The sequence below is a fragment of the Gopherus evgoodei genome, chromosome 19 (assembly GCF_007399415.2).
Source record: "Gopherus evgoodei ecotype Sinaloan lineage chromosome 19, rGopEvg1_v1.p, whole genome shotgun sequence".
Lineage (NCBI taxonomy): Eukaryota > Metazoa > Chordata > Testudines > Testudinidae > Gopherus > Gopherus evgoodei.
Genome location: NC_044340.1, coordinates 22,391,518 through 22,406,287, shown reverse-complemented (window position 1 = coordinate 22,406,287; position 14,770 = coordinate 22,391,518). Strand labels below are relative to the sequence as shown.

The 14,770-nt window shown below is 45.4% G+C and overlaps 3 protein-coding genes across 6 annotated transcripts in view; 2 read left to right on the top strand and 1 right to left on the bottom strand.

Moving 5' to 3' along the window:
* Positions 1-1,787: 1,787 nt before the first annotated feature.
* On the top strand, positions 1,788-8,453 carry DPAGT1 (dolichyl-phosphate N-acetylglucosaminephosphotransferase 1). 2 transcript variants are annotated; one of them, XM_030538539.1, is made up of 9 exons: positions 1,818-2,528; positions 3,628-3,748; positions 3,997-4,210; positions 4,805-4,951; positions 5,286-5,370; positions 5,779-5,967; positions 6,990-7,077; positions 7,495-7,650; positions 8,239-8,453. In XM_030538539.1, exons 1-9 carry the CDS (start codon positions 2,374-2,376, stop codon positions 8,302-8,304), a joined length of 1,221 nt encoding a protein of 406 aa, XP_030394399.1. In that variant the 5' UTR covers positions 1,818-2,373; the 3' UTR covers positions 8,305-8,453. The 2 variants fall into 2 exon arrangements, with proteins under 2 accessions (XP_030394398.1, XP_030394399.1); XM_030538538.1 differs by lacking the exon at positions 8,239-8,453 and having other exon boundaries at positions 1,788-2,528; positions 7,495-7,895.
* An 800-nt stretch (positions 8,454-9,253) lies between these two features.
* LOC115637345 (late histone H2A.2.2) lies at positions 9,254-11,111 on the top strand. The gene has a single exon (XM_030538540.1). The coding sequence runs from the start codon at positions 9,392-9,394 to the stop codon at positions 9,824-9,826; it is 435 nt and encodes a 144-aa protein (XP_030394400.1). The 5' UTR covers positions 9,254-9,391; the 3' UTR covers positions 9,827-11,111.
* Positions 11,112-13,168: 2,057 nt separating this feature from the next.
* Positions 13,169-14,770, bottom strand: part of LOC115637131 (porphobilinogen deaminase-like) — a 46,437-nt gene continuing 44,835 nt past the window's right edge. For 2 of the 3 annotated variants that reach the window (XM_030538059.1, XM_030538062.1), the window contains 2 exons: positions 13,816-13,902; positions 13,169-13,582 (listed from right to left, as the gene is read on the bottom strand). In XM_030538059.1, coding sequence (XP_030393919.1) covers positions 13,409-13,582; positions 13,816-13,902 — 261 coding nt within the window. In that variant the 3' untranslated portion in view covers positions 13,169-13,408. The remainder of the gene's footprint in view (positions 13,583-13,815; positions 13,903-14,770) is intronic. The other variant, XM_030538060.1, reaches the window with a different exon arrangement.

Here is a 14,770-nt window from a genome sequence, read left to right as displayed (position 1 = left end):
TGATATTTATATAGTGGCGTCCATACAACCGTCCTTTAGAGTCTGATTCTCAAGCCTTGCATTTTGTATAGTCATTTACTGTGGATGTAAAATGCTATTTACTACACAGAACATTGCCTTGCACCTGCTGCAGCAGAGTTCAGTGATTCTGACAATTGCTGGAATCACAAACAAAATCACAGAGTATGGTCTCAGTGGTTGTTTTATTGTTTATCATAGCACCTAGCAGGCCTAGTCGTGAACCAGACCCCACTGTGCTAGGTACCGTACAAATAAAGAAGATGCTATACTTTTTTTATACATTGTCCTATAATAAGAGAATAAGGGTCATTCAATGACAAGAATAGTAGGTAAATTTTAAACCAATGAAGGAAATACTTCATCAGAAAGCATGTAGTAATCCTGCTCCATTTCCCTGTAATAGGGAATTTAATAGTACCAAGACAATCCTATGTCCCAGTTGCAGGAATTTCTTGGTCCTGAAGTCATTTCTGGAACTTAATGCATGATGCACTGTCAGGGGACCTTAAAGTTTTAATACACAGTCATCAGACAGTGCTGATGTGATTGTAATGCATCATGGTCTCTTAAGGGAATGGCTTATTGTGGTGGAATGACCTCAAAGGTGGCAACTCATAACCAGGAGTTGAAAGAATTAGCAGAGAACTGAAAATAAGTACAATATGCAATATTTTTACTAGGATTTTCAAAAGCAGAAGCTTTAACTCTTAGTATAGTTGAAAATACCATCTTTAGTTGTCAGCATATTTATGGATTTAAAAGCTTCATGATAAAAGCATAGTGCAGTTTATATAAAATACACTCCACTACAGAATAAATTAGAAAGAGAGGAAAAAGGAATATACTAATGGGTCTTAAAGGTAATATTCCCAAAATTCCTAATCCTAAACAACTTTACCCATCCAACCCTCATTTGACATATTTCCCCTATCAATCACCATCTCTCTTCTCAGGAAAGGACTAGGAAAACAGACGTATCTTGCAGAGAAGCAGGTGCGTCTCGGCAAAGCCCTTCAGTTAGGCAGACGATAGGTAATATTGACTGGCATCATGACAATCAACAAAAATACACTGCTGATCTCTTGCAAAAAAAAGTACCATAATTAAATATTTCTACAGTAGCAATAATAATTATACTAGTTACCCTCTGCGCAGCACTACAGAATTATCCTGGCTGTTGCAATAAGAGGAAGCGAATCATCATAATGCGAAAGTGCGGCAAAGAGTCACTTCATTGACTCCCACAGAGTGATCATGAAAGTCTCTTAAACACAAACCACTTTGGAGAAAATTAGGGACAGCTCATAAAAATGGGACTGAGGATCAACCCCTGTAATACTGCACCTAACGGACTAGAACCCTCCTCTGTAAATCAGCAGCACGTCACTGACACTTTGAATTGCCATTGGACTCGGTGCACCCAGACTGGGTCCAATGAAAAGAAGATGACGCGTAATTAAAAGCAGGCGCATGGCCAACGAGGCACCATATGACGCTTCAGGTAGCCATCTTTGATGTGGGTAATGGGCGTCCGGGCCGCCATCAGTTTGCAATTAATTTACATTAACCCCAAAATTTGGCACTTAGCTCGTTCAGCTGTTCTCACTGCAAACCTCAACCCAGCTGCATCCGGAGAGGCACTGATGAACTAATTCCCAGAGCTAAGTGGGGACATTGGTATTTCCCCCTTGCACCAGATTGGGCCGATCCAATCCCAGCCCCTGAACGTCTATGACGTCTAGTCAGAATCCTAACTTGGCCTTTAGTCTCCCTTGCCATTATCAAAGATGGCGGTCAGGTACTCGGCCGCCTCTCTGCGAGAAAAGGGCAGAGGTTGGTGCCATGTTATAGAGTCCGACTGGAAACATCTTCAGGGAAGTGAAGATCTCGAGAGAAAAAAGCTTCTGGATTTGTTGTTTTTTTAAAGCCAACCGGGTAAGGGAAGAAGCTCAGTATTTTGATGTGATTCTGTTTTGTGCTTTATTATTTGTGTATTTTATCAGAAAGCAAAGAGCTTGGATTAGCCCAACCTGAAGGAGAAGATTCACCCACGCCCTCCTCTGAGAAGCGCCGCACTGCTGAAGCAGGGGAGGCAATTTTTATTTACATATTTGTAAACTGTGAGGATCAGTAGTCAAATTCAGAATCAGACTTGAATGCAGCTGATCCTGGAGCTGTACACCCACATTCAAACAGTGGAACGTATATCTAGACACACATACTGTAACCAGTATATAAACACATGTATACAGAGTGAGTACATTGACTTTAGCAACTGAGTGACTCTTGTGATCAGTTTTGCTGCTGCTTCCCCCCACAAAAATCCTCTTGTTCCTCGAGGGTGTCTCTGATATGTGGGGCTTACCTGTGATCCCCTTGCTGATTAATTTTTGTGGTGCTCTCCTGGGGTTCGTGGCTACCCTGACGCTGATCCCAGCCTTCAAGGATCATTTCATTGCTGCCAAGCTCTTCGGGATAGATTTGAACAAAACTTCTAAACAGCCCATGTGAGTAACAGCTACTGATTCATTAAGTTTTATTGCATAGTAATAATCATGGTAGTTACAAATTGCTTGACATTTTAAAATGACTAAAATAAAGAGAAAGCATCTACTGATTAAAGCATGGAAAAGGCAATTGATTTTGATGTATGATCTTACACACATCTCTGCTTCTGTCTCTCTTTTCATTTAATTAGGATGATATTTGGGTTGTTGTGAGACTTAACTAATTCAGTTTTAAACAATTAAGTACCTTGAAATTATTTGCTGGAAGGTGCCAGAGCAATCCAAACTACTGTATGCATATTATTTATTAAGTGGTATTTGGGTCTCTCTGTTTTCTGGTAACAACATTCAGAACTGTCAGAAGTAGGTGCTGCTTTGTAAAGGATACTTCTCAAATCTAGCAACTGTAGCCAATGTGATTGTCTTATGTTCCTGTGTTGATTAATCACTTCTATCTTCCCTTTAATTGTTCCGTAAACATAAACCAATCCAGGCACCACATTGGGCTTGTATACTTATAAACCACTACAGCGGCACAGCTGCTGCTGCACTGCTGTAGTGCTTCAATGAAGATGCTACCTGTGGATTCTCTTGCTCTGGACCTCTGACTTTCCTCATATTTTGTGAGAGTTAGGATCTGAAATTCTGGTTCAACCCAATCTCTGTTTATAATTTTTTTATTTTACAGTCACTTACAAGCTGTTTGGCTAAGCAGCAGCACAGGCACTGGCATTTACAAAGAGAATGTATATTCTAATCAATAGGAAAGATTTAGTAAATGCAGATGTACAGTAAAGGGAAACTGCTAGGTCAGTACCTGAATATTATCTTATTGGGTATGGGCTTATCTTCATTCGGGGCTACAATACAATGAATTTTAAGAGGCTAAAAATTTGTTGTGAGGTTTAATAGCTTTATTGCTGTTGGATATCAGGAATATTGGGCTCAAAACATTACACCACTACAGCTGGATATTCCCTGTATTATGACATTCCAGTGGAGAAGCAGTGAGAAAGCAGGACTAGCTGCAAAGTTCTCAATGCCTGCATATAAAGTGATTTTCTTCTTAAACCTCCCCACCCCTCTTTTTGTGTTTCAGTCCTGAATCCCAAGGTGTGATCAGTGGGGCTGTGTTCCTGATCATCCTTTTCTGCTTTATTCCCGTGCCTTTTCTGAGCTGTTTTGTAGAGGAGCAGTGCAAGGCATTTCCACACGATGAGGTAAGTGTCTCCCTCCATGATGCTTTTTAAAACCTGTATTGCTCTCCACCATGGGCTTAGGATCTGCAAGTCTCAGTGAGGATAGCTTGCATGTAGCTAAGACTTGGAGTGAAATACACTCATATTTTGTTGGGGGTCTTCAAATGTATCATATCTCAAAGCCAAATGTGATTTCCTTGGCATGTGAAAAAGAGGACTGGTGGCTATGTATCTAATAACCATGGTCCTGTCATCTCTCTGTCTTGCAGTTTGTGGAGTTCATTGGCTCCCTTCTTGCCATCTGCTGCATGATCTTCCTGGGCTTTGCAGATGATGTTCTGAACCTGCGCTGGCGACACAAGCTGCTACTTCCTACCATGGCCTCCCTTCCTCTGCTTATGGTCTACTTCACTAACTTTGGGAACACAACTGTTGTGGTGCCCAAGCCCTTCCGGGTGTTATTGGGGATGCACTTGGACCTGGGTGAGTGACGGAGCACAAAAAGATCATCAGCTTAACACTAGCCACAAGGGTAAAAAGGCGACCCAAAGCCACAGTTCCTGAGGATGGCAGGTGGCAATTTGTGCACAGTTGTAGGTTTCCTCCCAATGCAGATTCATTATTTGGAACATAGACTGTGGTACCAGAGAACTGGGTTGATAGCCTTATGAAGTTATTAGTTCAGCAATTCTCAGCTTTGCCCAGAGAAGCACTTAACACTTTTACAGGATCAGGCTCTAAGTTCATGAGTGCCAAATGCTGTTGGTGCTTAAATGTGAATGGCAAATTGACCAAAGCGCAGAACTAGGAATCTGAAGGCCTGGATTCTCTTCTCAGTGTTGTCACTGACTTGTTTTTGTGAACTCTGCACCATCATCCGTCTTTGTCTCTGTTTCCATATCTGTGTGTGTGTATGTAATACCAACTTCTTGTGAGCAAGAGATGTTTATTATTAGACTATTGTGGAGTGTGCTGTGATCATTCATTAAGGCAAAGTGGTACATATTACAAAATTTGAATCTAGACCCCCCCTTTAAAACTTGGACGTGAAGGCCCTTCTCTTTGTCTGATCTGCAGGTATCCTGTACTATGTGTACATGGGCATGCTAGCAGTGTTTTGCACCAACGCCATCAACATTCTTGCTGGAATTAATGGGCTTGAGGCAGGACAGTCTCTGGTGATAGCTGCTTCCATAATCACATTCAATGTTGTTGAATTAAATGGTAAGGAAAATGTATGTGTCTTTTTCGGGCTCTGAATCAGTGCAAAGATCTAAGGGAGCTAGGTGCCTGTACTTGGAACTGTTTGATGTCTAGAAAGATGAGCAGATCTTCAGATGAGGATAATACTTATGTACCAAGTGGGGCCATGACAACCATTTGTATCTAATCAGTGTATTAGTGTAACTCTCCCGAGGACTCTCCGGATACCTTCTTGACAGACACTGTATACAAACCTAAGATGGACAGATCCACACCCTGACTCCAGGACATACTTCTGGCCCACTGTGGCTCACTTTGAGTTGTCAGTAATTTGTTATTTCTCTCTTTTCTACAGGAGACTATAGAGATGATCACATTTTTTCTCTCTACTTCATGATTCCTTTTTTCTTTACTACTCTGGGGCTGCTTTATCACAACTGGTAAGAGACTGCATGGAATAAACAAGCATTCATAGTATCATAAGGCTCCCTCCTCCCCCTTATACTTAGAGAGGAGACCAGGAATGAAACATTCACAAGCTCTCAGAAATAGAATAATGGGCGGCTGATCAAAGTATTCTATATTCTGGCTGGAGCACATAGATTCTGGTACATTGATCCATTGGAAGCCTTTGATTGCACCAGAAAACTGCACAATAACAGGGACTTCTGACTCCAGGTTCTGTGGTTTGATCACAAGACAATCTGTCCTCCCATCCCCTACTCCAACAAATAGCTCAGGAACTAGATTTAAAATCTTGCAGTAAGATTGCAAATGCCAATGCCCCTACTTGATCTTCAACGCTAATACTATGCCCCATCCCCATTCTTTCTGTCTGTGGGTTGCAGGTATCCATCCAGCGTGTTTGTAGGCGACACCTTCTGCTATTTTGCTGGTATGACATTTGCTGTGGTGGGGATCCTTGGGCACTTCAGTAAGACAATGCTGCTCTTCTTCATCCCACAAGTGCTCAACTTCCTTTACTCTTTGCCTCAGCTCTTCCACATCATTCCTTGTCCTCGTCATCGGCTGCCCAGGTAACAAATGCGTAAGTGACTGTAAGATGCAATGTATTTGGAACAAGGAGATGCCTTTGTTTTGGGTCTGAAATGGGGGTGAGGGTGTCTGCAGATTTCTCTAAAGGATAAAATACATGCCTCATCTGCTGTGGCTGGAGGCGGGAATGAGAAGTGAAATGTAGACCTCAATCAGCTAGAGACATTTACCAGACTGTGTGGGGAATTTCACTTGGCAACAACTGCCCTCTTCTTGCCCAAGGACCGGAGAAAACTGTGGACCTAGAAAGATTGTGGTTGCCATGATTTTATGGTTTCCAGTGTTTTTCACAACATTTAAACTTAACAAAAAACTCTAACCTTTCCTGTTGCAAACAGCAGGGTGTAAAGAGAGGAGCTGCTGCCCTGTAAATTCAGCCCAGCAGAAAATTGTCTCCCACCAAACAGCAATAGTAATGTCCGGTTCCCAGAAGGTAGAAATTGCTGAGTCCTGATGTGGCATTTTACTACTAGCATGACTTAATGCAAACCAAGTTTATGTCTGTGATGTAAAATCAACCATGCTGGAGGATCTAGTTACAATGCACCTGTCCCTAATATGCTTTGGTAATGGTTTGTAGTCTGAGTTATAACCATGTTAACAAATAATGTTATAGCCTTGTAAAGACCAGAGCTGTAACATTGTTCCTTAACAATGTTATAAAATGGTTGTTCCTAACAGCACAGGTGAGATTTTGACAGTTCTTGCAGTATAGCAGTGACACTATGTGTGTGTGGCTTTTCTACTCTGAGGATGTTGTGGCAATTTAAATACAACCAACTAATGCCCCCTCTTTCAGCTCCCCCCGCCCCCAATTCTCCTGTCCCTGCCTTATTTGAGTGGCTACACACCTGAGATTCCTAACATTACTGGGCCTATTACGTGCATAGGATTAGTCCAGCTGTTTCCACCATCCACTTTTTAAACAACCCTGTCTGTTTTATAGAGAGATTAAGCTGCCTCTTCACTGCAAATTGGACTAATATTTCAATGTTCTTTTCAGGTTCAATCCTGATACAGGGAAGCTGGAGATGAGTTATTCTAAATTCAGAACGAAAAGTCTTTCAGCACTGGGAAAGTATATTCTAAAGGTAACCTGAGAAAGACAAGTAAAATTTGCCTTCCAATAGCAACCATACATTTGGGAATTGGTGGCAGTGCATAACCCCATCTCCACCCCATGCCTCTGGGCACCTGAGGTCAAGTCCTGAGTAAAAGGAAACAAGTTCAGTATAGTCTCATCCCAATCTCTAGTGGACATTTGTCCGTGTTACTAAAACCTTGCAAAATGAAGCATGACTAGCAGTGATTGCCAGGGGCCTGATCTGTCTTTCCATTGATTTCACTGAGTTTTGGATCAGAACATAGAAGTGGAAAAACAGAAGGCATTGTTGACAGGGTTTTGTGGAAGAAGCTTTCAGTACATCTGCCTGCACCATACTAGGCTCTAAGTAGTAAACAACTAATGCATCTGATTAAATGGTGCTTAACACACTTCTCTTCCCCAGGTATCAGAGACCTTACATATAGTGGATGTGAGACAGGAATTGGATGAAGATGAAGAATACACAGAGTGCAATAACATGACACTCATTAACTTTGTTATAAAGCTTATTGGACCAGCTCCAGAGCAAACCCTCACTGTCCTACTGCTGCTCATCCAGGTCAGGCAATACTCCCTCAGGGAGGAGGACGACGTACTCCACAGTGGATGTGGATCCACACTAAACTTCTCGAGCATTGGGAACATATGATTCTACCCCTGTACTCCTTCCCTTCTATCACACCAACAAGCTTGCTATTGCCTGGATTGATTCTCACCTCCCCAGGGTAGCTCTGCTCTGCTCTAAAGAACCATACTGCTAGGGAGGTGGTGGAATCTCCCTCCTTAGAGGTTTTTAAGGTCAGGCTTGACAAAACCCTGGCTGGGATGATTTAGTTGGGGTTGGTCCTGTTTTGACCAGGGGGTTGGACTAGATGACCTTCTGAGGTCTCTTCCCATCCTAATCTTGTTTGAGTCTATGCTCCTCAGAGAAAATAATCTTGCCCAGTGTTCTCATTTCCACCCCACCTCCCATGTAAGTAAAGATGTGGAAATATTTTAAATTAACTCCTGTGTTACTTACAGAGAGGTTGGTCATATGCAAAAGTACTAATAAGTTGTTTGATACAGGGACTTAATCTTCATACCACTCTGTAAAATAGTTAGCACAGCTGGATTCCAATTCTCTTCCTTGTTTTTCCCTCTGTAGGTAGTGGGCAGCACAACTGCATTTTTGATCCGGTACCAACTAGTACGCTTGTTCTATGATGTTTGACTGAGCTGCCAGGCATGAGGGAAATGCCAGCACTTCGTGATCCACGTTTTACTTTCTTTGGTTCCCCTCCAAATGGCTGCAGTGACCTTGCTTTGTCTCTGTGAATCACAAGACCCCTTTTCAGATGTGAGTAAAGATCCTTACACTGGTCTCTGTCTGCTGAATTTTTTTTCTATGCTTCGGTTGGGAACAGAGGTAATTTGTCCAATACTGGTGTTAATGTTCCATGAGCATCATGGAGCTGTAGACATTAGCATTACTGGCAATAATCCACACAAGCTACACAAATGTGACTTGAATCTCTTGTCCATGGAGCTGGGAAAGAGGCCAGGGGAGGAAGAGAACCCAGGCACCCCTGCCATCCCTTGCCCCTAATAAGTTTGTTTTCTCATTCAGATGACATACTAGTGGGATATAGCATATTTCCCCCAGCATGCTGCTTTACATAATTATTGTCTGTCCCTTGCCATCACTTTGCTCAGGGGGCAGGTGCACCACCAGCTTCAGGCAATGACCAATGGGTGTGGGGGGTGGGAGAATGGATTTACCAGCTGGCGTTCAAATCCTGGCCTCACGGTCCCTGCTGGCTCTCATGCCCAGGCCCTGAGTTTAGGGAGGAGCAGTGGCCATAGCCCAGGCCAGATAAGTGGCACGGGGTGTCCGTCCTGAGGAAGGCAAGGCTCCGTACCGGCCCCTTCAGCAGCGAAGGCCTAAGGCCGCTGCTACCCAGCCTAGGAAAAAGGGGCTAGGAAAGCATTGAGAACGAGGCTCCTCCGTTCCGTTAGTGGCGCCTTGGCCTTTGAATTTGGCGCCCTGCCTTCCGATTGGCTCATTTTAGCAGCCAATACACGCATAAAACTTTGCCGGATCGTGAGGCTAACCAATCCCGCAGAGACATTCGTCTGGGCGGCCACCCAATGGCAGAGCGCAGCGTCACCGTCTCCGCCGGGGACTATATAAATAAATAGTGGGTGAGTAGGGTTGGCTTGCGCTCAGACTGAGGTGTTCGTGCTTCTCCTTCAGCGCCAGCGTAGAGCTCTTGGAACGGGTCGCTGAGCCGCGTGCGTCGCCCCCGCTTTCCTGCGCCATGTCCGGCCGTGGTAAGGGCAGCGGCAAGACCCGCGCTAAGGCTAAATCTCGCTCGTCCCGCGCCGGGCTGCAGTTCCCGGTGGGGCGCGTGCACCGGCTGCTGCGGCGCGGCCACTACGCGAAGCGAGTTGGCGCGGGCGCGCCGGTGTACTTGGCCGCCGTGCTCGAGTACTTGACGGCGGAGATCCTGGAGCTGGCGGGTAACGCGGCGCGGGACAACAAGAAGACGCGCATTATTCCGCGGCACCTGCAGCTCGCGGTGCGCAACGACGAAGAGCTCAACAAGCTGCTGGGTGGCGTCACCATCGCGCAGGGCGGAGTCCTGCCCAATATCCAGGCTGTGCTGCTGCCCAAGAAGGCGGGCGGCGGCGGCGGAGCCGGGCCGGCCAAGAGCGGCAAGAAGGGGAGCAGGCAGCAATCGCAGGAATACTAAGGCCGGCCCCGCGCCGCCGGCGGAGACTCCCCTCCCTCGCCCCCAAGGCCCTTTTCAGCGCCGCCCACAGGGCTCAGCCGAAGGAGCTGCGGATCCGTAGCGGGCTCGTGGGCGGGGACAGCGCGAGGCCCCCGCGCCTTAAGCTGTGTTGAGAGAGTCGGCTTTTCTGCAAAAGGGGAGCGGAGGCTAGAGGCGCAACAGCCTCTTCCCCTGGGGAAGCTGCCTGGGGTCCGGCTGTCCGTTGTACGAAGCGGGGGGAGCCCAGCCTAACGGTGCGCACGTGCTTTGAGAATTAACTCAGCTGCTAGGAACCCTAAGACTCCTGTGGCACCTTACAGACTAACAGACATGCCACAGGATTCTTTGCTGCTTTTGCAGATCCAGAGTAACACGGCTACCCCTCTGATACCCTAGCGTGGGCCCCGGCCGGTGGAGCTGCTGTGTGCAAAGCCCTAGTGGCATAGGAAGCTGCGGCGGGGTCTGTCTAGTTCTGCAATTTCCTACCCCTCTGCTGACATCCACTTGACTTAGCAGTGCAAACTGACCCTTAAAGACTTGTACGGGGGACAAGCGGTGTCCACCTTTATATCTTCAAGAGTCGCCCCCTGAGCTTTGCTGGGGAAAGCTTAAACAAACCTCCTGGATCCTCTAAGTAACTGTTCATGTGTACCGACGGAGGACTGAGAAGAGCCATCTCAGAATGCAACTGTGAAGCTGCCTCACTGTGTACTTTCTCAGAAAGTTTTTGGGTTTTTTTGTTTTAAAGAAACCCCTGCTTCTTGTTTAAATACCTGTTTCAAAGTGCCACTGCTCTGAAAGATGTATATCTACATAGCATGTTTTTCTTTTAACTTTAAGGCTGAGGGCATCTTGCATCAGATCAATGAGAACAATTCAAAACATTGTAAACTAACAAGCCCTCACCCTCTTGAGTAGAAGGCAGCTTTCACTTCTCTCAGCAGTGGTGAGACTCTTTACTAATGTACTGTAAAATTATTTGTCTAAGACGTTACAACTATGACTTTGATTCTGCAGTGAAGCTGTACTTTGTTTGACCTGTTTCAACAGACAGCATGGGCAGCCAGAAGCTCAGTACAGCCACTACAGGATCAAACCAGAGAAAATTATAGGGTTAGTATAAGCTTTTAGTTAACAAAACAGCAACCATTTTTCTTTCAGCTATGTCCTTTCACTTGAAGACTGCTAAATCTGCTGTAGTTGCCTTTGTAACTTCCTGCACAGCCCAGAAAGTGTTTTTTGTAATAAAGTATGGGGTGACCTGCTATTACTGTAGCATTATATTCCTTCCACTGCTACTTCAGTGGCCAGAAATGGTGTTAGTTAATATGTATATGCCTAAAGAAGAACAAGGATTTAAATGGGCATGGAAACAGTTCCTTTCATAAGTAAAGTATTGTCAATAGGTGTTGTATAGACAAGGAAACAACCCATTGTTTCATTTACAAAACACCAACAGGACATTACTACTGGCCTGAAAGATGATGGGGATGAGTCACTAGTTCAAATGCATATTCTACTAATGTATGTGCTTGGAAGAATTAAGAGTGTAAGGAGGAGTGGGCAAACTTTTTGGCCCAGGGGACATATCTGGGTATAAGAAGTCTAGGGCTTGCCATGAATGCTTATGAAATTGGGATGGGTGGGGAGGTGAGGGCTCCAGATGGATGTGGGCTCTGAATGAGGGGTTGGTGCAGGAAAGTGCTCTGGGTTAGGACTAAGGGGTTTGGAAGGCAGGAGGGGGATCAGGAAGGGGGTTGAGGGTACAGGAGGTGGTTCCTGGGCAATGGGAGCTGCAGGGGCAGCACTTGGGGTGGGGACAGCATGCAGAGCCTGGCTGCCTCTATGCATAGGAGGCAGAGTGGAGACGTGCCTCTACTTCTAGGAGCCACAGCACACAAAGCAGGGCACACCCTCAATCCTGCTCCCTTGCAGGAGTTTGAGGGCAAGATTAAAATGACTGAAGAGCCAGATGTGGCCCCTGGGATGCAGTTTGCCCACCCCTGCTGTAAGGCAAAGGTAGGTAAACTACAGCTGGCAGGCAGGATGCACGCCTTTTAATTCAGCCCTTGAGCTCCTGCTGGGGAGCAGAGGCTGTGGATTCCCTGCTCTGGTGCTCCAACTGGTGAGGAGGGTCAGGAGTAAAGGGGGCTCTGCTCTACCCCTGCAGCTCCTATTGGCTGGGAACCATGGCCAAGGGGAGCTGTAGGGGTGGTGCCTGTGGACAGGGCAGTGCATAGCAGAGCCCCCAGGCGGCACCTCTACATTGGAGCTGGAGTGGGGACATGCCACTACGTCAGGGAGCTGCTTGACTAAGTGCTGCCTGAAGCCTGCACTTCTGAGCCAACCTTCTGCCCCACCCTGATCCCCCTCCCACCCTGCAAACCCCCTAAGCCCAGCCCAGAGCACCCTCCTACAACCCGAACCCCCCTCCTGCACCCTTAACTCATTTGCACCCCCAACCCAATTTTGTGAGCATTAATGGCCTGCCATACAATTTCCATACCCATAGGTGGCCCTCAGGCCAAAACATTTGCCCACAGTGGTGTAAAGGAACATATCTAATTTAAAACCTAGTTTCAAAAGTCATAGTTGATATTTATAAGGAAAGTTCATGCATCTTGCAGTTAGATATCTGTGCTCGGTTATGGTTAATTCAGTCTGGCAATGAATACACTAATGGTTTTTTAAATAAGTTCAAGTAGTATTGATTGATATGGCAGTGAATGGACATTTGTCCTTGCATCATCCATAAGATTCCTTGCGTGCAGAAATGTTGGTTCTTCTGTTTAAATATAAATAAAATAGAGGTCATTAAGGGCCTTATTTGGCACATATTAATCAATTGCCAGTTAGTGAAGGGCTCAAGATTAAGCCCAAAGGAGGTACGTGTAGGCTAGACTTCATTCAGGCCTTATCTACACTATAGGGGGAGATCAATCTAAGTTAGGCAACTTCAGCTACATGAATAATGTAGTGGATGTTAGCATATTTAGATCATATTTAGATCTACTTACCAGGAGGGGTCCATACTATGCTATGTCTCCTGTCCACACCCTTTGTGTTTCTCCCACAATTGAGCAATCTGCAGTCAATTTAGTGGGTCTTAAGTAGACCCGCTAAATCGACCACCGCTGCATCAATTACCACACATTGATCCCTGGTAAGTGTAGATGAGCCAAAAAGGGCACCGTATATCCCTTACCATTTTAGTATTATTTCTTATATGGAGTTATTTTTGTTACTGTATTCAAAAGAGCTTGCTTATAGTTTTGGGGTAAACAAGTTGCTGAAACAAACCACCCAAAAAGATAGCTCAGAAGAGAAACTGCAAATAGGATTGTATCCTCTGAACAGGCATAACTACTCCAATTATAGAGTTTAATATTTTAAGTTTTGTTTTCTGCTCCACAAGGAAAATGGGATGCGAGTGTAAATTAAGAGACTCCGCCTAAGGGAGGATAACAGTGCAGCAGTGAAGTCCATGGTTTTTTTCTGTCCAACTTCTGACCATGCAGGAATTATACCAACTGCAAGAGCTGCTGGTGGGTGGGAATGAAGTGTCTATCGAGCATCATTGAGCTGCTTTGCAACACTGAGGATACGCTTAGCACCCTTGCTCAGCAGTAAGCGGGCTAGTTCAACACCCAGGTTCTCTGCGGCCTCCTGAGCATGTCGAGGAATGTTCTTGGCTGTGATGCCAACATACTGTGTATTATCGTTGGGTCCCTCTTCATTCTAAAAATAAAAAAAGATACTGAATGTAAAACAGCAGGGAAACCTGGAGCTTAAACAGTAGGTTGCCATATACATTTTTATAAGGCTTATCAGAGAATATTGGAGAGATGACTAAAGATTTTAAGGACTGGACTGAAAGAAATATGGTAAAAAGGTCTGTTTTTGTTTCTTTCATTTGACTTGAAGTCTGATGGTTAAAACCAACTGAAATTAAGAGACATTTATCTATTTACCTGCTGTGGGTAGTTAACATCAGTCTGCATAGTGTCCTTGAGGCTATCTGATCCATCCAAGCTGTAGACAGCTCCTGTCAAGTACAACTGGGCAAAACACAATAAAGGTATGTGGCAGCTGTGATGACCAACCCAAGCATCCCCTTTTTCTGGTCTGAGGAGGAAACTAGTAAGAGTTGGAGAAACCATTCTGCTATTGACTCCCATGTGCCGTTGGAAAAGTTGCTTCCTTTCTGGCTCAGTCTAGGCCTGCAGATGTAAGTTGAAGCTTACCAAGATCCTATGATTAAAGGGGCTATTCATGTCACGTTATTGATCATCATGGGAGAGCAATCCATGTGTTTTAGGAAAGGTACAAGGCACAAGCATGGATGTAACCTAAATTGTTACCATTCCTTAATGGGCCGAAAAGGGTTGCTGTTCTGTCATGGGAAGCTTGCAAGCATGTTGCCTCCACAACCCTCCTTGCCCAAGTGGTAAGAGACAAGTACCATTTCTTTGAAACCATGGTTTCTTCTTCGAGTGATTGCTCATATCCATTCCAGTTAGGTGTGCGCGCTGCCCGTGCACATCTGCTGGAAACTTTTTACTCTAGCAACTCTAGTGGGCCGGCAGGTCACCCCCTAGAGTGGCGCTGCCATGGCACTTGATATATACCCCTGCTGGCCCACCCTCTCCTCAGTTCCTTTTTACCGCCGTATCGGTTGCTGGAACTGTGGAGTGCGGCTTGCTGTCCTCCACGTCCCTAGCTCTCCTTCGTTACTGTCAATAGTTGTAGTTTAGAGTTGTATAGTAATTAGTAGTTGTTGTATATAGTTTATAGAACTTATTCGCGGGTTGGGCTGTTGCCCTTCCCGGCGCCCGGCACCGGGCCCATGCCTGGTTCGCCGGGCTTCAAGCAGTGCTCGGCCTGCAAGAGGCCGATGCCAACTAGCGATCCCCATGACGCGTGCCT